This window comes from Gymnodraco acuticeps, unplaced genomic scaffold, assembly GCF_902827175.1.
Source record: "Gymnodraco acuticeps unplaced genomic scaffold, fGymAcu1.1, whole genome shotgun sequence".
Lineage (NCBI taxonomy): Eukaryota > Metazoa > Chordata > Actinopteri > Perciformes > Bathydraconidae > Gymnodraco > Gymnodraco acuticeps.
This window is the reverse complement of record NW_022990225.1, coordinates 488,053-512,895: the sequence shown is the minus strand read 5'-3', so window position 1 is coordinate 512,895 and position 24,843 is coordinate 488,053. Positions and strand designations below refer to the sequence as shown.

The 24,843-nt window shown below is 41.5% G+C and overlaps 1 protein-coding gene across 1 annotated transcript in view; it reads right to left on the bottom strand.

Moving 5' to 3' along the window:
• col7a1l (collagen type VII alpha 1-like) overlaps nucleotides 1-24,843 on the bottom strand; it is a 79,244-nt gene that overhangs the window by 41,716 nt on the left and 12,685 nt on the right. The window contains exons 2-18 of the mRNA XM_034218866.1: nucleotides 24,378-24,575; nucleotides 15,206-15,386; nucleotides 14,830-14,989; nucleotides 13,406-13,499; nucleotides 6,028-6,201; nucleotides 5,561-5,721; nucleotides 4,913-5,042; nucleotides 4,691-4,807; nucleotides 4,351-4,506; nucleotides 3,541-3,657; nucleotides 3,284-3,430; nucleotides 3,055-3,174; nucleotides 2,445-2,603; nucleotides 1,644-1,757; nucleotides 1,332-1,481; nucleotides 700-837; nucleotides 191-337 (exon numbers count right to left, since the gene is read on the bottom strand). Of these exons, the coding sequence (XP_034074757.1) occupies nucleotides 191-337; nucleotides 700-837; nucleotides 1,332-1,481; nucleotides 1,644-1,757; nucleotides 2,445-2,603; nucleotides 3,055-3,174; nucleotides 3,284-3,430; nucleotides 3,541-3,657; nucleotides 4,351-4,506; nucleotides 4,691-4,807; nucleotides 4,913-5,042; nucleotides 5,561-5,721; nucleotides 6,028-6,201; nucleotides 13,406-13,499; nucleotides 14,830-14,989; nucleotides 15,206-15,386; nucleotides 24,378-24,453 (2,341 nt within the window). The 5' untranslated portion in view covers nucleotides 24,454-24,575. The remainder of the gene's footprint in view (nucleotides 1-190; nucleotides 338-699; nucleotides 838-1,331; nucleotides 1,482-1,643; nucleotides 1,758-2,444; nucleotides 2,604-3,054; nucleotides 3,175-3,283; nucleotides 3,431-3,540; nucleotides 3,658-4,350; nucleotides 4,507-4,690; nucleotides 4,808-4,912; nucleotides 5,043-5,560; nucleotides 5,722-6,027; nucleotides 6,202-13,405; nucleotides 13,500-14,829; nucleotides 14,990-15,205; nucleotides 15,387-24,377; nucleotides 24,576-24,843) is intronic.

Genomic DNA, 24,843 nt, shown 5'->3' with positions numbered 1-24,843 from the left:
TGTCAGTATATCCCCTGAAAACAACAACCATTATCCCCTCAACAAATCCTCAAAGTTGGAGTGAAAACTGTGGCGGTTTATACTTTTGACAAATAAATACTATCATTTTGGGTTTGGTATTGTTACCAATCCCTGAAATCTCTGACACATGTCATTCTGTTCCTCACTGGTTTAGGTAGACGGGACTCACAGGTGCGTGCAGTGAGCAGGACTGGGCTGCCCTCCCTGCGGCCCACCATGGAGGATACCTGGATCTTGTAAGCTGCGCTCGCCCGGAGATTGTCGATGTTGAAAGTGGTGGAAGAAGCAGATACCACATGGGACTTCTCATCACCCCCTAGAGCAGGAAATAAGAAAAGCCAACATGTGGATATAATGAGAGTGTAAAACAATACTGTTGTGTGCTCAATTATAGTTAAAACCCTATTGCAATCAGCCACAGGAGTTCAAATGGTGATATTTCAGCTGTTACCAATAATTACTAATTATGCAAACTGGTAATAACAATTAGTTTTGATTGTAAAAGGATGCAATTATTCAAGCAATGTTTTATATATCCAGCGAATAAAATGTAATATTTTGTTATTTGCCAGAGATGTCTTTTTTTGGAAATCCAGCTTAAATAAGTCAGTAAGTCTCACAGTATGTGGGTATCAGGGTGTAAGACTGTAAGCACATGGTTGACTGTTATGTTCTTACCCATGAAGGGGGTCCAGGAGATTTTGTACCCAGATGCCCCTTGTGTTTTTTTCCAGGACAGAGTAAAGGCGTTGACTCCAATGTCCACAACCTTCACCTCCCTCACTGCCTGGATTTGCTGTGAGTCTGAGACAGCAGCTGAGTAAAAACATCAATAACCATGTTCAAAATAATCAAAACAAACATCACATTTACCTCCTTATTATTTCCAAATCATGAAGCATGAGGTAAAAACATTATCACATTTGAAGTAATCCGAAATCTTTGAGCTCAATGAGCCGCTGCGATTTTATTCACACACCCTATCATTTGTCAGTGTAATAAACTCAGCAATTGAACCTTGGTGTAACACACTAGCTTTGACAGTGACAGTGATAAAATGATAGCAGCTTTGCTGCCTTTTACTCAGTGACACATACTGCAAGTGACATTTCAGCTGTGGTTAAATGGGAACACCAAAGTATATGACTTGTCAGTCAAATAAAGACACCAAGAGGGGCCGGACACGGGATGCGGAATTTCACCGTCCTTCCCATTTAATAACAATGGGGTGCACAGCTGCAGAGACCTATTTAGATCTTAAGATGGATCATGATCAATTCAAATAAACTGTAAGACATCTCTTCCTGTACCTGTGAGCTGAGATAAAGAGATTTCTGGTCCCTCTGAGTTGCCATACATGGCACAGATCCTGATGGTGTAGATGGACTGTGGGTTTAGGTCTTCGATACGATGGGTGAGGACAGTGCGGTCCAGGTAATGTGACTGAGGGCTGCCATCACCTGCAAGCATGCGGGGACATACACAATATTACCTACTGAGTGGGATATTTCTGTCACTTCCACATTCCTATTGACTTTTTTAGACAAATTAAATAAAGAGAAAGTTTGTTTGACTTGTGAAAACACCTAAATACAGATCAAACAGATGGGTAAATATATCACCTGTGTTCCAAGAGAGTTTGTATTCAGTGGCTCCAACTATGGGACTCCAGTCCATATCTATGGAGGTACTGGTGTAGGAAGACACCTTGAAGTTGGAAACATAGCCCAATGGAGCTGAGGAAAATGGAACATGAATAACCTGTATCAGTTTGTTTTTAATACAGGACATGTTTTCATCGATGATGTGCAACAGAAAGATGACAACTAATGTAGATTCATTATTTTCTTTCTAATGTTTCTCTTTAAGAGTTCCTATCATTTACCACACATATTGGCCTGAGAGTTTCTCAATAGAACCAGCCACTAGCGTTTATGTACGTTTCTGCTATGGCTGAGTTTAAGTTGCTCTTTAATATATTTTCTCTTATGTCAATTTGACTGGGCTTCTTTAAAAGGAACTCTAAGTAGCTGAACATCTTGTATTTGCTGACCTCCAGTGGTTTAACTTTCTAATCTGCTGCAGTGACAGAAGTGCACTCCAGGATGTTCCAAAGCACTGGAGACACCACAGCTAGTGTAAAGTTACTCTTTAAAAACTTTAAACTTACATCCAGGCATTTTAATAAATAATCCTAACATGAATGATGCCCATGCAGGGAAAAGACACAGACTTCAGAATGCTACTTGAGTTTTGTGGCACAGGAGAGAAGAAAACAATGCCTTAAAAGAAATAATAATTATTATTATTATTATTGTTATTATGGTGTACAATACAAATGTGTATATTTTGCAAGGGTCAAGAAAACCAATTGTAAATGTCAGGAGTACTCGTGGTAGGTAATAGACATATTGAATACTCACAGGTTCTGAAGGTAGCACTGATACCAGGCCCCACCGCAGAACCAAACAGCACATAGAGAGACAGCACATACTCAGTATCATGGGCTACATTCCTCATCTGGTACTCTGTGGTGCTGCCGTTCAGAGCCAACTGCCTGGGACGATCCCGACCAACAAACTCTGAAACAATATGATGAATCACAGTACATTCTCATCACTCTTCTTGCCTTTAATTATTGCTCGCTGTCCAGGCATTCCTATGAGATCTGGCTCAGCATTAAAGCCTCTGGAAAAAAACATCCTCCTCTGTTGACCCTAACATTTGTATTTCATCAGGGTTAGTCGCAATGCCACCTGTCATATCCCTGTGGCAGAAGTGTCTAGTGTAAAAGAGGGACATTTCAAAAGCTTTTGTTAGAGTGAGTCTGTCGCTGGTAGAAAGGCAGCATATCAGTATTAGAATCAAACATGGACACGCATGCATACACGTACTCTCGATAACTGGATACGTTTTTGTATTGAGATCATTTATATACCCGAGAGTAATCTGATGTATCACTAGAACAACCAGGTACTTTGATGGTGTCAAAAGCAAAAACATGAAGGCTGACAAAGAGAGAAAGTGACTCACCTGGAGTGGGTCCCCAGGCCAGTCTGTACCCTGTGGCCCCTGGGACACTGTTCCATGAGATGACAGCAGTACTGGTGCTCACAGCAGACACCTTCAAAGTTTGTACTGCGCTGCTTTCCACTGAGACAAAGAAAGACATGAAGGACATCTTCATCTAATCTTGTATGGGTCTTTAAAACTGTAACCATGTACATGTATTTTTAATTTATTTTATACAAGTGCTAGTTACATGTCTTGAGTTTGGTGCTGGTGATGGGCCCCTCAACGTCTCCAAATATGGGGTTGATGGTGATGGTGTACTCAGAGGCTGAGTGCAGGCCCTGGATCATGTAGAAGTTAAAGTTGTCCCCGAGGTTTATGTTCGCTATGTGGCCATCTGAAAGATATATAGAGAGAGAGACACTTTTTGGCTTTGTTTCACAAACCACGGTTATTTTCAGTTTGATAAACCTTGTGTATAATTACTAAGTAAAGATGGAACCGTACCTGGGGATTCCCATGTCAGACGGTATCCTGTGGCACCCTTAACGGATGCCCATCGTGCCTGGACGGTGTCTGTGGTGGCGTTTTGAACCAGGAACTTCTGAACTCGTACCAGTTTTACTGTGAAACACACCCATGTTCACACAAACACACACATATGCAGGAAGAGCACACTCATATTCAATATTCAGTCTAAGTTTATTTAGTCATTTAAAAAAATCATAGTTATGATAAGAGTCAAGTTATTTAATTTAAATGACCTTGATTGGTGATTGGCTAATGGTTACACAAGCCAAAGAATCGTTATGACATCATAAAGTGGCCAAAATCTGATCAGCTCATTTTCATGTTTTTATATAAATGGAACCAGGACAAAAAGTGAGTGAATCTTTTTTCCTGAAACTTTCAGAATCTCTTTACACATGGGGGACACATGTTTATGCATAAAAGACGTGAAAAAGTGGATTTTGCATAATAGGTCCCCTTTAATAAAATAAGAAACATAACAATCTCAATCCATTCAACTCAAGACCTCTGGAGATATTTCTCTAGCACTATGAAATAGAGATAAATGAGTCTGCATGTAAAGGACCTTGTGCAAGTGTTTCTCCAGAACAACAGCGCCATGCTGTGGTCATATTACAGTATTACACATTGGCATTTGCTTCCTTGTGTAGCTTGTTTCCTATTATAACAGCTATCCATATATGTTTGTCAGTGTTAAGTCAGAGTATTACAAGTGGTAAATAAAACTAAATTAAGTGAAAAGTGAACATACAAAAGGAGGTGTTTTCATCAAAGCAATACACTTACATGTCTTCCCTACTATTGAAACAGTTTCACTTGGTCCCTGGGGGTAAACAGCATAAATACTGATGGTGTACTTCTTATCCTCCTCCAGGCTGTCAATCACATGAGAAGATTTGTCTCCAGGAAGCAGGTTCTCATATGCAAATCCTGGTCGGTCGGCTGCAGAACAAAACATCCAGAAGAATCAGACTCAAAACGTGTCTATTAGAAACGGAGATGTATACAAATGCCTGTAGAGACTGAGATGTATACACTTGTCTGTAAAACAGACATTTGTATACTTCATACTTGCAATGTGTGGGTTGTAAAATGATAATAATTGCATTGTGTATTGCAAGCATACATCTTGGGATGAATATCTTAAATCCGTTGAGCTTCCCTAGAGAAGGCGTCCATCCCAGGCGCAGAGAGTACAGGCCCTCCTCGATAACTCGGAAGTTTGACACCTGAGGCAAAGGGGCTACAAGGCAGAACATTGTTGCTCAGGTAAGCAAGGTACAGTGAAATGGAAAACAAATGGGCAGAAGTATTTGTGCATGAGCATGCAATGGTGTGTGACACCCACTTGTCTGGACGGTGATTGTTGCTGAATCTCCTATAAGGCTGGGGTAGACAGCGTAGAGAGTGAGGGAATAGTTTGTTTTAGGACTCAGCTCACTAACTACAGCGGTGTTCACATCTGCCTTCACATCAACCTGTTGAATACAATCAATGCAGAAGATTGAGAGGAGACAGGGTATGTGTGTGCGTGTGTGCATGCATGTGTGTGTTGAAGTTAGGGCAGAAGAGAGAAATACACAGAGACAGCAGCCACCAGCATCCTTGTGCTTTGATGAAAGTAAGGGTTTAATTCCATCTTCTCCATTATATTCAAATTAGATGGGGTGTTGTGCTTTATAACATATATTATGAATTTGTTGTTCTGTTTATCAAGAGTACCACTGCAGGTAAAACCCGAAGTGCAGATATTGTGGGAGAAATAGGGATCATGCTGATCCCATTGATGCAATATTGTGCGATTTGGAAAGTTACACAGATTTGATTGTGCATACAACACAGTGACTCAATGCTTGTATGTGCAGTACATTTGCTGGTCACACATGTAGTTAGAGTTGACATGCAGTTTTGAGCATAAGCAGTCATGGCCATGAGCAATTGAGGGATGTACTGTACTGCACTGTAACTTTAATCATGCACAGTGGTTACACCGCACCTGTCTTTGTTGGAGGGGGAGGCTTCCACTGGAGCTGAGAGGGAAGATGAGGAGACGATATCCAGTGACACCACCTGTGGCTTGGCCCCATGTCAGTCTCAGGGAACTGTGGGCCAACTCGCTAACCTGCAGGTCTCTGGGGCCCACCACACGCTTCTCAACTAGGTTTGAGAGAAGGTACAGGAAGAGGCATTGGATGACAATATACATTAAATATCTGTGAGAAAAGGAACAGGGAACATTAAACATGCAAAGTGGTTTTGCAGTAAAACCTGTCAGCAAGATAAATCCATTTTAGTGACAAAACTTCAGGGCATATTGAGAGAAGAGAGAACTATTAATCATATTTATTGTACTTTGCAAGCATCACTAGAAATGTAAACAGCTGTCAGTATAAGGGCATCTTTTCTTTTTTTTAAATGAAGGTTGGTTAAATTATTTTTGAAACTGGATGTGTATTGACCCACCAGGCTGGGACATTTTCACAGGAAGTGGTGGTTCAGAGGCAGTAAAGCACACCCTGCGGGACAGTTTGGGAAGGATGGTTTCAAGGACAGAGTAGTCAGCGCCGCGTAACAGGTGCTCCTCATGTGGCTCTGACACGATCCTCCTTAGCTCTGCCTCATCAGCCCCCCGAACACCTGGCACAGGACCGACAAAAACACACAATGCAGTCAAATAAACACCCTCTGTCTACACACTATAAGCCCACTACGTTTAGAAAAGGCAGATAACAACCTTTCAAAAACAATGAACACAATAAATGGCCTGCCAAACATTTGATAAGGCTCACTTGATTAAGGCGTAATAAAAACAAGTGAATATTAATCATAGCTGTTTTCTTTACAAACTTACACCACTAAGAGGAGCTGTGGCAGTTTGAGCAACGACGTGCAGTCAGGGGAGGCAGGGGAGGCCGAGCCTCACCTGTCATACTCCAATGTAACGGAAAAACAATTCAAGGCAATTCAAAGTGCTTTACAAAAAACGAAAGACATTAAGAAAATGGCATTTAAAATCAGTCATTAAAAAGAAAAGATAATAAAATAAACATTAAAAGAAAAAATACATGGATAAAACTTACAATGCAGTTTAAGATGTGAATAGTTCAATTAAAAGCAGCGGCAAAAAGAAAAGTATTTAGTCTGGATTTAAAAGTAATCAGAGTTGCAGCGGACCTGCAGGTTTCTGGGAGTTTGTTCCAGATATTTGGAGCATAATAACTGAACGCTGCTTTACCATGTTTAGTTCTGACTCTGGGGACAGAAAGCTGACCAGTCCCTGAAGACCTGAGAGATCTGGATGGTTCATAATTTAGCAGTAGGTCAGAAATGTATTTTGGGCCTAAACCATTCAAAGCTTTATAAACCAGCAGCAGTATTTTTTAAATATATTCTTTGACACACAGGAAGCCAGTGTAAAGACTTCAGAACAGGAGTGATGTGATCCACTTTCTTAGTGTTAGTGAGGACTCGAGCAGCGGCGTTCTGAATCAGCTGCAGCTTTCCAATAGATTTTTTAGTGAGACCTGCAAAGACATCATTACAGTAGTCCAGTCTACTGAAGATAAAAGCATGGACAAGTTTTTCCAAATCCTGCTGTGATATTAGTCTTTTAATCCTAGATATATTCTTTAGGTGATAGTAGGCTGATTTAGTAACTGTTTTAATGTGACTGTTGAAACTCAGGTCAGAGTCCATGAACTACACCTAGATTTCTGGCTTTATCTGTTGTTTTGAACATTGCACACTGAAGCTCAGCGCTAACTTTTATACGTTCTGCCTTGGCTCCAAAAACCATTACCTCAGTTTTATCTTTGTTTAATTGGAGAAAGTTCTGACACATCCAGTCATTGATTTGTTCAATGCACTTAATCAGTGTTTGAATTGGAGCATAGTCTCCTGGTGAAATTGTTACGTAAATGTGTGTGTCATCCGCATAGCTATGGTATCTTATTTTGTTGTTTTTCATTATCTGAGCCAGTGGTAGCATGTAGATGTTAAAGAGAAGAGGCCCCAAGATGGAGCCTTGAGGTACCCCACATGTCATATTTGTCAACTCAGATGTGTATTTACCTATAGAAACAAAGTTGTTTCTGTCCTTTAAGTAGGATTCAAACCAATTTAGAACTGTTTCCGAAAGTCCCACCCAGTTTTCTAGTCGGTCGAGTAATATGTTGTGGTCAAGAGTGTCAAACGCAGCACTGAGATCTAATAATACTAACACTGAAGTTCTGCCACTGTCTGTGTTTAAGTGGATGTCATTGAAGACCTTTACAAGAGCAGTCTCAGTGCTGTGGTTTAGACGAAAGCCTGACTAGAACACATCAAAACAGTTATTTAAATGCAAGAAATTACTCAACTGTTGAAAAACAACTTTTTCAATGATTTTACCTAGAAATGGGAGGTTTGATATGGGCCTGTAGTTGTTCATTACTGAAGCGTCTAGATTATTCTTTTTTAAGAGCGGTTTAATGACTTCAGTTTTCAGGGCCTGTGGAAACATACCTGAGTGAAGAGATTTTTTTACTATATGAAGTAGATCTGAGGCCATGCAAGGCAAAACATCTTTGAAAAATCCTGTTGGAATAATATCAAGGCAGCAGGAGGAGGATTTCAGAAGTTGAATAATGTCCTCTAGGTTTTTATCATTAATCTGATGGAATTGTGTCATGGTGTTTGAATTGATATTAGGTGGACATAGGGACAACACATTTGCTGTACCTGATGCAGAGGCACTGACTGCTTGTCTGATTTTCTGAATTTTGTCAGTGAAAAAGGAGGCAAAATCATTGCACGCCCTGGTGGATAGAAAGTCAGAGGCTACTGACACTGGGGGGTTAGTTAGTCTGTCGACGGTAGCAAACAAGGCACGTGCATTGTTTTTGGTAATGATGTCAGAGAAGAAAGACTGTCGTGCGTTTTTCAATTCCAAATTATAAAGGCCAAGTCTCTCTTTATAGATTTCAAAGTGAACCTGGAGATTTGTTTTTCGCCACCTGCGTTCAGCTTTTCGACACTCTCTTTTTTCTGCTCTCACGGTCATGGCCTTTCTCCATGGAGATATTTTCTTCCCAGTCACTTCCTTTACCTTAGTTGGAGCAATGGCATCTATAACATTTTTAATTTTTGAATTAAAATGATCTACTAGCTCATTTACTGAGATGTTGGCAGGGGCAAGTGTGGAAGAAAAATTCTGAGTAAACATTTCCCTAGTATTTTCAGTTAAATATCGCTTTGTGGTTACCTCTTTTTGAACATTTTTGTGAGCAGAAATAGAGCTCTCAAAGAAAACACAGGAATGGTCAGAGAGTGCAACATCAGTCACCACAACCTTAGAGATATTCAGACCCTTTGAGATAATTAAGTCCAGAGTGTGCCCCTTATTGTGCGTGGGCTCCGTCACATGCTGAGTCAGTCCATAGTTATCAAGAACACAAAACAGTTCTTTAGCCCCTCTGTCCTGGGGGTTGTCAATATGGATGTTAAAATCACCAACAATGACTAGACGGTCAAAGTCAATACACACTATAGACAGCAGTTCAGTAAAGTCATCAAAAAAGCTTGCACAGTATTTGGGTGGTCTATAGATATTTAGGAACAGAGCTCGAGAGGAGCATTTCAGCCGAAGGGCCACACATTCAAAAGAATCAAAGTCTCCATACGATGTCTTCCTGCATTGAAGGGAATCATTGAACAGAATAGCAACTCCACCCCCTTTCTTATGCATTCTTTCCTGACTCATAAAACTAAAGTTGGGAGGGATTGCTCGATAAGAACAGCTGCACTGTTATTTTGTTCAATCCAAGTTTCCGTTAAAAACATAAAATCAAGATTGTGCTCAGTGATAAAATCATTGATTAAAAATGTTTTTCCTGCCAGAGACCTGACATTTAATAAAGCTAGTTTAAGTTTGTTGGATACACTATCAGTAAGATTTGTTGTGACAAGCTGTGGCTGACATGGAATCACTGCTACATTTGATAAACTCACACAAACGTTTGAGCACTTCCTGTTTCTAAGCTGATTCACCGCTCTTAATCTATTACCTATCAACACAGATATCGGCAAAGCTACTGGCAGGGCCCCGGCATGTCCTGGAAAGAGTTGAGAGTGCCATACACCCTTGAGCCTGGACCCAGCACATATCAGTAAGAGTTTGTTGCGTTTTGTACACACACATTCTTATCAGGCTTCGGAGACTGCAGATGCTTTCTTGAAGGGAGGGGAGGTGGTTGACGTAGGCACGGTGATGGAGACGGGGGAGATGGTGCAGGGGTAAAGGACATGCTGCCAGGGGGGGGAGGTGGTTGACGTAGGCACGGTGATGAAGACGGGGGAGATGGTGCGCGTCTCTGCTGTGATTTTGGTGGGCGTCGTTGAGGAGCGGGGGTAAAGGACATGCTGCCAACCCTGCGTATCGCCTTAGTTTGGTCTTTGAAATCGAGGAAGGAATCGGTGCCAACCCTCTGTATCTCCTTCGTGTGTTCAGCGATCTCCAGGAGGGTGGCGAGGGTGAAAGGGTGAACGGAGAGTAGAGAGAGCTGTGGGGTGAAGGAAGAGTATCCTCAGAGGTGATAGGGGGGGTGAAGGGCGGTGGAGACTCCTCCATTTGTCTCCCATAATCAAGATATTCCTCAGGCGGGTGCAGTGATAGATTTTCAAGGTTTTCTGAGCGATGTGTTGTGTCTCTCTTGTTTTGATTCCTCTTGTTGCTTGTCCTTGGCAGAGGGAACAGATTGATGACGTAGGCAGTTGAATACGTTAGAGATAAACAATTTCACTCCTGACTTGTTCAGACAAACTCCATTTGCCTTAAAAAGATGTCCGCGGTCCCAGAAAAAGTTAAAGTTGTCAATAAAATTGACAGAATGGTCAATACAGACAGTTGAAAGCCAGGTGTTCAGTGCAAACAATCTGCTGAATCTCTCCACTCCTCTTCTGACTGGCGGTAGAGGGCCACTGATGAACACCTCTGCATTTAGAGAGCTGACCGTTTCCAGCAGACATTTAAAGTCTTTTTTCAGCACTTCTGACTGTTGTTTCAAAACATAATTTGTTCCAATGTGCAGTACCACATTCTTCACAGTCGGATGTTCAGCCCCAATATGCAGGATCTTCTCAGTCAAGTCAGAGACCATATCCTTGGGAAAACAGAGTACTTTGGTGTTGTTCTTTATAGTCAAAATCAGCAAATTTGCCGAGCTCCGCTACAACTATGGGTAGCGATGAGAAGTGAGGCAGGGACGAGCTCTGCCTCTCGTAAGCCCACAGTAACTGGCTGGAGCGCGGGCACTAATTTAACGCGGGCACTTATTTTGTGAGCGCGCTCAAGCCAGTTACTCTGGGGTGAGGTGAGGCACAGATGAGCTCTACCTCACCTCAGAATGCGTCACCCCACAGAAACTGGCTGGAAAGCGGGCCCTAAGCGCATGCCTGCACCATCTCACTGTATGTCACCAATGTAATGTTTGTAGATCCCTTTATTACATTTATCCTCGCCATCCATCGTCTCTAAATAACTTATTTCACGTATATATGATATTTAGGCCCGCTGGTCTCATCATACAACAGCAATGAAAAAAGCACCAGGGGAGGCAGCCATAACCTCTGCCGCACTGAAGGGGGCGCACGTGAGCCAACAGGTTCTTGTTGCTACTGTTATTCTACGCAGAGACGGTAGACGCAAACAACAAACTAGACTTTTGAAACTACAGGAAGATAAGGAGGACTTTTACAAAAAAGTAATAGAGATTGTTGTCCAGAAGGATAGCATGGACTTCATCTTCAAGTCAAGGTAAGACCACAATTGTAATGAACATGGGATCTTACTAAGAAAGAACAATCCAATATTTAGATTTTGGGTATCCTTTTGTTGAACGGTCTGTTTAAAATGAATCGAAGCATCAGACTAAAAAAGCTTTTGAAAATAACCGAATATTTCGATTAAGGTCAAAATATAATATTTGTAAATCTGACCCTGAAAGAGTCAGTGCCTCACCAGCCATGAACCTCACCGCACGTCACTGAGTTTGAGTGATTCATTTGAGATCTGCATGAATTATCTTTATACATCCAGGGTACATACATAGGCTGTTTTTGTTAGTTCATGGAAATGACAAACACCTGCTAAAGATTAAATCAGAGCTCAAAAAGTTGTACCATTCTGAAACATACAAAACCTTTTTTAAAAGATGCAAATGAACATGATGCAAGTCTTCAGTGAGAGCGGGATCAAAATACCAGTTACTTAAAACCTGAACCTAGACAGGAACATGCATTGAGATGCATATATTTGTGCATATTTGTTATCAAGACTGCAATACAGGCTCCATAGGCAGGGCTTGGATTAGCACGAGTACAGGGGAGGTACGTGGAGCTTCTCTGCGGGAGTGATGAACGAGAGGAGCAAGCCTCAGTGTCAGAGGTGCAGATGGAGGACACTGAATCGCCTAATGAAAAATGGCTGCGATTAGCACACCACCGGCTAATGAGCAGTAATTATTACACCGCTCCCAGCTGAGGGAGTGAGTTGTGGGCTTGTGGGCTCATGCGTGTGTGTAAGAGATACAGTTGCAAGAAAAAGTATGTGAACCCTTTGGATTCTCCACACATAGCGTTGTGTGTTCCTTCCAAACAACTCAACTTTGGTTTCATCTGTCCACAGAATATTTTGCCAGTAGTGCTGTGGAACATCCAGGTGCTCTTTTGCAAACTTCAAACGTGCAGCAATGTTTTTTCTGGACAGCAGTTGCTTCCTCCGTGGTGTCCTCCCATGAACTCCATTCTTGTTCAGTGTTTTACGTATCGTAGATTCGTCAACAGAGATGTTAGCATGTGCCAGAGATTTCTTTAAGTCTCTAGCTGACACTCTAGGATTCTTCTTCACCTCATTGAGCATTCTGCGCTGTGCTCTTGCAGTCATCTTTACAGGACGGCCACTCCTAGGGAGAGTAGCAACAGTGCTGAACTTTCTCCATGTATAGACAATTTGTCTTACCACGGACTGATGAACATCAAGGCTTTTAGAGATACTTTTGTAACCCTTTCCAGCTTTATGCAAGTCAACAATTCTTAATCGTAGGTCTTCTGAGAGCACTTTTGTGTGAGGCATGGCTCACATCTGGCAATGCTTCTTAAGAATAGCAAATTCAAAACTGGTGTGTATTTTTTATAGGGCAGGGCAGCTTTAACCAACACCTCCAATCTCGTCTCATTGATTGGACTCCAGGTTGGCTGACTCCTGACTCCAATTAGCTCTTGAAGAAGTCTTTAGCCTAGGGGTTCACATACTTTTTCCACCCTGCACTGTGAATGTTTACATGGTGTGTTCAATAAAAACATGAAAACATATAATTGTTTGTGTGGTATTAGTTTAAGCAGACTGTGTTTGTCTATTGTTGTGATTTAGATGAAGATCAGAACACATTTTATGACCAATTTATGCAGAAATACAGGTAATTCCAAAGGGTTCACATACTTTTTCTTGCAACTGTATGTGTAAGTATACTTGTGGGTTAGCAGCAGTTTGTATTCATGAGTGGGGGAAACATGTAGGATAAAAAAGCTTTTCCACACCGTCAAAAAGTAAACTTTTACAGCACAGGAGATGAATACATATTTAGTAGTAGACGTTGTTATGTTTGCCCATACAAACACTCAGACTCTCAAAAACAAGAATGTCATGCACACTCACAAATACCCACACTGAATCCAATGAATTAAAATGTTCAGGACATGAATTTCTGAGTGAAAACACCGCAGATAAGCCGGCAGAGCTCCAATAAAATGTGAGGGGTCTCTGCAGTGGGGATGTTGCAGGAATCCATAATACTTCCACACTCACCTACTACAAAGAGAGAAATCCCATTGTCAGCCACAGCTTTGGCTGCAGCATCGACCAGGTCGCCTGAACGTCCGTTTGTGATCATTACAACAATCTGTGCAGGGTGACAGAAATAATCATAAATTAAACAATCAAAAAACAACCTGATAATTTGCATAACAACGACAGCAGTTTGTTTTCATTACAGTTATTCAGTTTCTGCATTTAGTTTTGTGAAAATGTGTTTAATCGATGTTTATTCACTAGCCAAACAACGTTTTATTTCAATAAAAATAACATCCCTGCTATTCAGAGTTATGCTCAAAAAGCATGGACTCATGGTTTTACTCCAGCCCAATAAATCAAACCTTAAGCCAAAGTGGAATTCAATGATGCTAGCTTGCAACAGAAACTGGTAATTTGCCCATTAAGGAAAATTAAAACAGTTACTTCACAGCTCATCCATCAGTCAATGAAGGAGGGGGCTAGAAATCATCGATATGAGAATGTAGCTGCATGTGCTCTGGCTGTACAATTTGATATATCAGCTAATCCTGAATTCACTGCCTTCCCACGTCAAGAGTGCTGCTGCAACATGATTCACACACTAACTCAGAGATAGAGAGGCGAATGGAATGCTAACCAGCTGTGTTATAGTGAAGCTACACTACGGTGTTAGACTGTCTGAGACATTTAGTTCACACAAACTGAATACTTTTGGAATAGCATTAGCGGGGCTCATCAGTACCAATTTGAAACATGATTCTGTGACAAAGAAGGTTCATCTCCATTGTTTATCGTTGGATGGCCATCAAATTGACCTGTTGAGGAGTATCTCACTTTTGGCCTTTAGTCTACCCTTATGCACAGTCATTCAGCATATTTAGCATGTTAAATCTGTGGCAAACGCACAATGTTTTGCCTCCCCCCTTTCCTTTTTTCTTCTGGAAGCAAAACAACAAACCAAAGTAAAACCTGTTTCCAATAGTAGCTTTTCTATCAGACATCCTCTCAGTTTGCATTCAATGCGTAAAAAAGCTTGTCAGTGGTTTGTTTTGTTTGTGTCTTTCCACACAATGTTCCTTCCTGTACAAATACAGACCTACATCATATCCATGATAATGGCCAGCTGGAAGAAATAGTCTTTGCAGTGTGGGCTGTAATCTTGAATCAATCATCTTCCAATTGCTTGTGTGTCAACACTTTGTCATACATTAACAAGAGATATGCCCTTTGTATTGTTAACATTCATGGAAGAAGTTTTTGTTATGAGACCTATTTTACCTTTGCTTATTCTTGAAATTACCTACAGCATGTGTAGTTTCTGGCACATTTCAAGGGTATCTTTTTTCTATGCTTTGCTCCAAGTCTGTTGGTATACTAAAATCCCTTTATGGCAGACGAATGCAGTCACCACGGATAGGTTTTCACATGAAGCACTCTACCTTCGGGGCATGGTCACGGCTGATAACAGGGCTGAACACGGCGTCAACCAGAAACTGGAGGGCGTCCCCCATCCTCCTCGATCCACCCACATAGGGGAGGTCTCTGACGGCTCGGAGCACCTCTTCCTGTGAGCTGTAGTCTGTCAAAGCAATCCGCATCCTACACAGATAAACAGAGGAAATACGATCATGTACAGTATCAAAAAGGAAATAGCTAAAACAGATATTGGAGTTTGTGTACATTGTGTTTTGTTTCTCCTTTAATTTAAATATTGTATTTTTTGTGTTTTTTCTAACAGATGTGGACAAAACATAAATGTGTCTGGCTTAATAGAAATTAATTGCTGTCTTTAACATTTTGATATTCAAGTATTACTTTGGGACATCCCCAAAGACGGTGACTCCAAATCGGACCCCCTCTGTTCCAAACACCATGCCCTGAAAGGAGGAGATGATGGTCGAGATGAAGTCTTTGACCCTGGAGAAGCTGGTCTGGCCCACACTCCATGACTCATCCACCAGAAACACTATGTCTGCCTGCACCACCGTCTTGCATGCTGAGGGAAGAAGAAGGGATGAGTTAGTGTGTGCATAAATACCAAAGAGTGAGGATCAGGGGAATCGGTGATGATAGAATTCAAAATACCTTGACCTTATCTTTAAAAAATATTCCAATTTAGGCCTTTTTAGGGTTAAAGGTTGAGACTTTTTGTCTAATCCCCACACTGACCACCAGAGAGCAGTCTTGTTCCATCCTGAAAAGGTGTTTCCTTCTACTTGCTTCTGTATTACAGCTAAAGCCCTGCACAAATCCCTATGAATCTTTAATGAGACATAAGTGAGCCAAAGAGACTATCAATATTCGGAGCACTCCAGCAATAAAAGTTTAGTACAGCGATGAAGAACGCTTAGAATAATAAGGTAAACACGCCCAAAATCAGGGTCAGTCCCCTCGCTCAGGCAAACAAACGCATTTAACATAAGGATCTGATGCGTTTGCCAGCAGGACTCGGATGTGTTTTAAAGTGCTGTTAAAAAGCCAGACGCACAAGAAAGGTAACCTGATGCAGTAACTACATGTATATACCATAGACTGTATATATAAAGGTATATACACACACTCCCACATACATTATCTCTTGCAACTCAGATGAACACACCTTCACACATTAATTCTCCACATTGATATACAGTACTGTACTATCAAACGCTCCCACTCGACACAGAAATCTGCTGCGTGTGCAAATGCCCTCTGAGTCAATATTCTGGCATTACATATGCAATAAACCATGGTGACGACAGCATTGATTAGTGTGGTGAATAAGAGATAGGCACCACTGATTGTTCTGTATGTGATAACTCAGCTCCTCTGCTGTCCTCGATTTCATTACAGAGCTTTCCCGCCTCTATTATTTTGCCCTTTTTCCTTTGGCTGCAATCCCAGGATTCACAGGGGGAGACATATGTCTCCAGCCCAGGGCGACCTAACATTATGTTCTCCCTCAAATACCTATCTACTATCTCTGCCCACAACAGAAGCTTTAGTGCTATATTTAAAAAACTGATGCAAAACCACAGTTTAAACCACTGATGCAAATAAACAGGATGTTCATCGTTCCCATCCTGAGTTGAGCCTCATATAGGCAGTCAACAACCCTTGTCTACACACTTTGCTTTTTCTAATTATTGTGATGCATTTTCTAGTCCATAGATTTCTGTAAAAGCACATAAATGTGGTGGAGATTGTGAGCAAGGAGGCTCCCCGAAGATGGTGGAGATGGAAGAGGAAAACTAGAAGAATTATCTAGAAGTGTGTCAGTCTGGTATGGCAGCCAGGTGAGGACCACATGCCAAGAATAAGAAAACAACACATGCTGAGGGATTAGGAAGGGTTTTCTTGAAGGTTATCTATGCTGATGTCTCAAAGGTTGTGTACATTAGACCACCATTGATTTACCCCTTGGATGTGGCTCAGTGGATACAGCATATGCTGCAGAAAATTCTGCAAGGAAAGAAAATGTCTAGGAAATAATGATGCACTGCTGCAATCAGCTCTAACAAGATCAAGAGAAAAGTTGTGAAACATTAGAGAGTACACCTCAGGTTCAGATGTTATCAGGACAAATGAATGTAAAGGTTAATATAAAAAGAAAATAAGAGTCATTTGCATTGAAGCTAGGAAATATAGGACAGAAATATTAAAGACAAATGCAAAGGCATTCCCCCAGCATCTGTTTGCAGATGTACTCGCCCCTTTGGGACAGTCAGGGGATGTAAACAAGCAAGTCAGTCAAACACTGTATTCATATTCATGTTGTTGTTCACATCTGAATTCAAAGCAGTTCAGTTGGAAAATAATAGAGAACATTACATTACATTGCATTTAGCTGACGCTTTTATCCAAAGCCACTTACAATAAGTGCATTCGACCAAGAAGATACAAACTTCAAGAAAACAGAATCATATAAGTACATCAGGTTTCATAGAGCCAAAACATTTCAATTGCTACTCAACTGGCTTTAGATAAGCCTGTCCTTTGTTAGTATATAAGTGCTTTGTTAGTAATTGTATCGGTCGAAGTGGAGTCGAAATAGATGAGTTTTTAGTCTGCGCCGGAAGATGTGTAAGCTTTCTGCTGTTCTGATTTCAATGGGGAGCTCATTCCACCATTTTGGAGCCAGGATAGCAAACAGATGTGTTTTTGCTGATGGGAACTTGGGTCCCCCTCGCAGTGCGGGTGCAGCGAGCTGTTTGGCTGATGCAGAGTGGAGTGCACGTGCTGGGGTGTATGGTTTAACCATGTCCTGGATGTAGGAAGGGCCAGATCCATTCACAGCATGGTACGCAAGTACCAGTGTCTTGAAGTGGATTCTAGCAGTTACTGGAAGCCAGTGAAGAGAGCGGAGGAGTGGTGCGGTGTGGGAAAATGTAGGAAGGTTGAAGACCAGGCGAGCCGCTGCATTCTGGATGAGCTGCAGAGGTCGGATGGCACATCCAGGTAGACCAGCCAGGAGGGAGTTGCAGTAGTCTAGGCGTGAGATGACGAGAGCCTGGACCAGAACCTGCGTCGCTTTCTGGATGAGGAAGGAACGTATCCTCCTGATGTTGTAAAGAGTGTATCTGCAGCAGCGGGTTGTTGCAGCGATGTTTGCAGTGAAGGACAGATTGTTATCTAGGGTCACACCCAGATTCCTTGCAGTCTGAATCATCAGATCCTCCTTCGCATTCTCCAAGAACTTGGAGTTTCAGGCTCTGCACTTTCCCTCATCACCTCATACCTCAAAGACCGCACCTACAGGGTTACTTGGAGAGGGTCGGAGTCCGACCCTTGTCAATTCACTACAGGGGTCCCTCAGGGCTCTGTTCTTGGTCCCCTCCTCTTCTCCTTGTACACAAACTCGCTCGGATCTGTCATTAGCCCGCATGGTTTTTCATACCACTGCTACGATGACGACACCCAATTAATTCTGTCCTTTCCCCGCTCAGAGACCCACGTCGTCGCACGCATCTCTGCTTGTCTAGCTGACATCTCTCAGTGGATGTCTGCTCATCACCTTAAGCTCAACCTTGACAAGACTGAACTGCTTTTCCTTCCGGGAAAAGATTGTCCCACTCTTGACCTAACAATCAACATCGGCACCTCTGTTGTTTCCCCGACTCAGACTGCAAGGAATCTGGGTGTGACCCTAGATAACAACCTGTCCTTCACTGCAAACATTGCTGCTACAACCCGCTACTGCAGATACACGCTTTACAACATCAGGAGGATACGTCCCCAGCTGACCCAGAAAGCGACGCAGGTTCTGGTCCAGGCTCTCGTCATCTCACGCCTAGACTACTGCAACTCCCTCCTGGCTGGTCGACCTGCATGCGCCATCCGACCTCTGCAGCTCATCCAGAATGCAGCGGCTCGTCTGGTCTTCAACCTTCCTAAATTCTCCCACACCACGCTGCTTCTCCGCTCCCTTCACTGGCTTCCGGTAACTGCTAGAATCCACTTCAAGACAATGGTACTTGCGTACCATGTTGCGAATGGATCTGGCCCTTCCTACATCCAGGACATGGTTAAACCGTACACCCCAGCACGTGCACTCCGCTCTGCATAAACCAAACAGCTCGCTGCACCCTCGCTGCGAAGGGGACCCAAGTTCCCATCAGCAAAAACACGTGGGTTTGCTATCCTGGCTCCAAAATGGTGGAATGAGCTCCCCATTGACATCAGGACAGCAGATAGCTTACACACCTTCCGGCGCAGACTGAAAACTCATCTCTTTCGACTCCACTTCGAGAAATTGAACTATTAACAAAGCACTTATATACTAATAATTACCTAAAGCCAGTTGAGTAGCACTTGAAATGTTTTTGCTCTATGAAACCTGATGTACTTATATGATTCTGTTTTCTTCAAGTTTGTATTTTGTTGGTCGAACGAACTTATTGTAAATCGCTTTAGATAAAAGCGTCAGCTAAATGCAATGTAATGTCTGAGTTGGGGAAACAACAGAGGGGCCAATGTTGATTGTTAGGTCAAGAATGGGACACTCTTTTCCCGGAAGAAAAAGCAGTTCAGTCTTGTCAAGATTGAGCTTGAGGTGGTGAGCAGACATCCACTGAGAGATGTCTGCTAGACAAGCAGAGATGCGTGCGACGACCTGGGTTTCTGAACGTGGAAAATACATAATTAATTGGGTGTTGTCAGCGTAGCAGTGGTATGAAAAACCATGCAGGCTAATGACCGATCCGAGCGAGTTTGTGTACAGAGAGAAGAGGAGGGGACCAAGGACAGAGCCCTGAGGGACCCCTGTAGTTAATTGACAAGGGTCGGACTCGGACCCTCTCCAAGTTACCCTGTAGGTGCGGTCTTCGAGGTATGAGGTGAGGAGGGAAAGTGCAGAGCCTGAAACTCCAAGTTCTTGGAGAGTGCGAAGGAGGAGTGTGCAGTTCCTCAGAGACAGCGAGGAGAGCAGTTTCTGTGGAGTGACCTGCCTTGAAACCAGACTGGTGCGGATCAAGAAGGTTGTTCTGATGGAGATAACAGGAGAGTTGTTTAAAGACTGCACGTTCAAGTGTTTTAGACAGGAACGGGAGGAGAGAGACAGGCCTGTAGTTTATAACATCGGACGGGTTGAGAGTGGGTTTCTTTAGGAGAGGGTTTACTCTTGCCTCCTTGAGACTGTTTGGAAAGTGACCAGAAGTTAGAGAAGTATTGATGAGATGGGTGAGAAACGGTAGAATATCAGGAACGATAGTCTGAAGGAGGTTTGAGGGGATAGGGTCCAGAGGACAGGTGGTAGGACGGGCAGAGGTAATGAGGGTAAGAACCTAATTTGGAGAGAGAGGGGAAAAGGAGGTTAGTGTGTGGGTGAACGGTGGGTCTGGTGACCCAGTGGTGAGTAATGGTGAGTCGGAAAAAGAAGAGCGAATATCATCAACCTTTTTTTCAAAGTAGTTAACAAAGTCGCTTGGAAGAAGGAAGGAGGGAAAAACAATTGTTTAAATCAAAGTTAACCCTAAGAAGCAGATAGTTCAGTTTTAAGATTTATGTAAAAATAAGTTACCCAGATTTCTGCCTGAAAAACAGGTATTTTAGCTGTTCTGAGATTTAAAAACACAATTTTAGCCAGATGAACTAAAGAACATTTATACAGAGTAGATTGAAACAGAGAAGTCTAAAAACAAAATAGTACTTAAACATTCTGGAATCAGCAGTTATCCGGTCGAGTTTGCACACTGTGGAAAAAACCACATAGCCTATTACTAACTAACTGGTGGACAAGGGCGAGAATTATGTCATGTTTAAATCAATAAAGGTTGTTTAAATTGGATTTGGGTAAAATAAATGGTACTTCACTTCAGGGGTACTGAGCATTTTTGCTTCTATCTACTGATACTTGCCAACCTCCTTCAAAATAAGAAAGTTAGTAACTAGCAACCAGCCTGGCCTCTTACAAAAAACGACCATATAGGCCGATTGTTCATGCCCTTATTACGACCCAGAGACACGTTTTAAAGTGTATGTTGTTTCTTACACGACCTAGAGGTGCTCTAGTGGTCGTGTAAGAAACAACATGCTCCCGGCCCGTTCATTGCAAACGCTCCGGAGGGACGTTTATTCACAAATAACTCCAGTCCAGTCCAGTTTTTGTTACAGCAGCATGTACTACTTTGTTCTGCTCCACTACAATTCAGAGGTTAACCTGGTATTTTTACTCCACTACATTTATTTTAGTTACTTTGCAGATTATGATTAATGATGTGAAATATAGTTACACCTGAGTCAAATTCAGGGAAGGTGATTGTCAAGTGTCAAAATAAACTATGCAATATATTGGACGTTAAGTACTTTGTCAGACTTCATATTTATCTGTGGATAACCCCAACGTTTTTTTCTTATTCAAAAGAAGACCTTAAATATTCTTTAATGTTTAAATAAAGCCTTATTAGTTTGTTTGTTTTGCACATCCTCCTGTTGGAAAATACAGTTTCAGTCTCTCGATTTGAAGCTTATGCATTGTACTATGAACCTGTATAGACCTGTAACAGTCAACTGCACGAGGAGTTGGAAAGGTAGTAAATAATATCTTTAAAAACTACAAAACAATCCCTTTCTATCAGCTGTGTACCGTTATGGTGTAAATATAGCCTATCTACCAATTGGATCAAATATAAAAGTCAGCCGAATTAGTGTTGATACTGCAAGGAGACGTATTGTGTGAAAATAAATGGAAGATGTTGTTTAATTGCTAATATTATGATCCACGTCACATATTCAGTTTTGGCGGCATTTCTTACAGTTTGTCAAAAGGTCTTCTGATCAGGGCTCTATAAATAAATATCTACGGCAGATATGTAATATTTAATGCAGCCGAACCGTGTATTACAATGCCGTTATGTGATGACTTCCAAAAAGAAAAGCAAGAAAACTCGGAATAAAGTATTATTTTATTTTTAAAACATGTTTTCCGATTTCATATCATATAAACACCATATCCCGACGTGCATTGCGGGTAAAACAATCAATATTTTAGCCTATCAAAACCTCTGAAAAAAGAAAGGTGTCTCTCAGAATCGAAAGAGAAAAACCTATGGGAAAAACACAAAAGCATTGTACACAATTTAAACCAATAAATGTCGTATAATTAACAAGGATAAACTGATGTATTTTAGTGGATGAGTACTGCAGATATCACTGTTAAATCATTTGATCATTGGTTTTATTATAAAAACGTTGAGACCGGAAATACTGTTTTCAACCCGTAACTTTACATGGAGGCTGCCGCATACCTCAAATCATCTTCGTAATATCTATCAAACTATAGATCCTACATATCGACTGGACGTGGATTTGAAAAGTACAATCTACACTTCTCGCTATAAATCTAATCAAAAAGCATTTTAATGGCCAAACTATCCTACAATTTAGGATTTTACAGAGAGGGTTATTAGTCAATAAACGACCATCTGTAACGTTTGCATTCAACAGGAGCACTAGAGGGCGACAACTTTAAAACGTAATTATAGGACGTATTAAGCTTTTGAACAAACAACATATTTGGTCGTAATAAGGGCCTGAACAATCAACCCATTTGGTCGTATGAGTTGGAGGACTTGTTGCTAGCAATATATGAGGCATTTAGTATCTAAAGAAGATACACTTTATTAATCTTACAGGGGCATTTCTTGTGTTTACACACATTACACACACATGCACAAACACAGAGGATAAACATGCACACACACAACCACATGCAGATAGGAGAGGTGGCAGAGCAGAGAGGCTGCCAGGTACCCGGCGCCAAGGGAACAGTTTGGAGATTAGGTGCCTTGCTCAAGGGCACCTCGGCAATGGCCTTGGAGGTGAACTGGCACCTCTCCAGCTACCAGCTCACTCCATCTTTTTGTTGTTGTTGGTCTAATCGGGACGTGAACCGGCGACCCTTCGGTTCCAAGACCAAGTACTTACAGACTGAGCCACTGCCGCCTCAAAGGAGTCAAATATTAAGAGTAGGTTGAGACCATAAACATACAGTAGATGGGAGGAGAGCTAATATTAGTCTTACATATATCTGGTGGACAAAAACATGGTACCAAGTGAATACTAATGTTGCTTCTGCTTTCCCAAAACCAATGTGTTACACGTTAAATGCATATTTTATTTACACATCCAGCGGACATTGAGCATTCATTTGCGTCCATGTTTATGACCAACTCAGTCAATTTGTGGGCTGTAAAAAAAATCCCTGACTCACTAGAAAGAGGCAGAAAGATCCATAGAGCAGTGAAGTTGGATTATGATTCTCTGAGGGATCCATACATTGCTTACAGGAATTTGAATAATCGTTAATCCAAAAATATCAATTATTGTAGCTTGAAGTTGTCAATGTATTAATTTGAAATCGACCACTCTTCTTGTGTGTAATATGAAACAGTAGCCCTCAGGGTTGCTACAGACATTCATATGATGTGATATGACTGAATGTGAATTAACACTGTCAATAATAAGCCATGGTACCAGTTACAAGGGAGCAGCAGCTTCAAATATGGCCTTGGGCTATTTATATCCCTCCATAATTCTGCCCAACAACTTTACAAATCACTTTCTGCCAACCACATTCCAGGTGGAGGAAATCAAACTTTCGATTGGCTGATTGACCTTTTGGCGACATCCAATAGCACCTTGGGCTTAAGGTTCTGTATCCAGGAGATGGGTTTGACAGGCTGGCAGACAGAGTGCTGTATGGTACATGAGGCTAGCATATGTTAAAATTCCCTGACTAGACACAGCCTGGAGAGAAAGTGGAGCTGGGTAAGTGTCTACCCCGTGTTCCAGTGCATGTGTCCAGATTTAATGACGGAGCACAGACTGTGTTCATTGAACACCTGACCTTTCTCTGGCCTGTGCCCCTAAGTCATCTAATTCATAGATCAGTGAGCATTGTGGACACTGAGACATATGGTGTTGATTCAGAATCAAACAACTGATGTTGAAAACTGATGGTGCCATGAGGCTGAATTTCAGTAGTGTAAAGTGACTGAGTACATTTGCTCAAGTAAGTTAAGTACAATGTTGAGGTACTTAACTTGAGTGTTTCAATTTGTTGCTACTTTATACTTCTTCCACACTACATTTCAGAGGTAAATCGTGTACTTTTACTCCACTACATTACTTGAATACCTTTAGTTACTTTACAGATGTTGATTAATGATGTGAAATAATCAAGTGTTAAATCAGACTATAGTTCCATCTGGAGTAAATTCACAAGCTACCCTGCAGTATACAAAGTCATTCAAACTAGCTACACCTTTATCAGCTTTGATAACACTTTAATGATCAATCATTATAAAACATATCATATATATTATTCTGAAATGGACCAATATGTATAATGACTACTAATTTGACAATAAGAAAGTGAAGGAACAATAGAAAAAGGTGAGTGAGGCAATGAGTCACGGCCTGGAATTATGTATGAATGTATAACTGAATGGCTGAATATGTGGAAAACAATAACAGAAAGTGCTTGATGATGCTTGATGTCATCTGTTACCTTCAGCTTGTGCTGTGACGCTCTGGTGGGACAGAGAAAAGGATAGTAGAAGGATCCACACAGAAGAGCAGCCCATACTCTTCCTCTCTTCCTCTTCCTTCTGCGATCACCGGCTCCTCCTCCCAGTTCTTCTCTTCTCAAATCCCCTTCTTAAATTCCACTCCACAATCATCAATTCCAACTCTTATTTCCCCTTTTCTGAAAGTATACACATGAATAGACAGTGGAAAAAGTCATTAGAGTCACTCAAAGATAAAATATAATCAAACATTTTTAATTTGTGAGGCATTCATGATTCTTAGGCAGTCATAGAGTTGTTCTCCCATCTCCAGGGACAGTGTTGAATACATGTATGTACTAGGGAGGATGTCTTGACTTATACTGCATCATTTCAGATTCATTTGACATCATATCTATAAAACCTTTGGCCTGAAGTGTAAATCACCAGATGTGATTATATTGAATC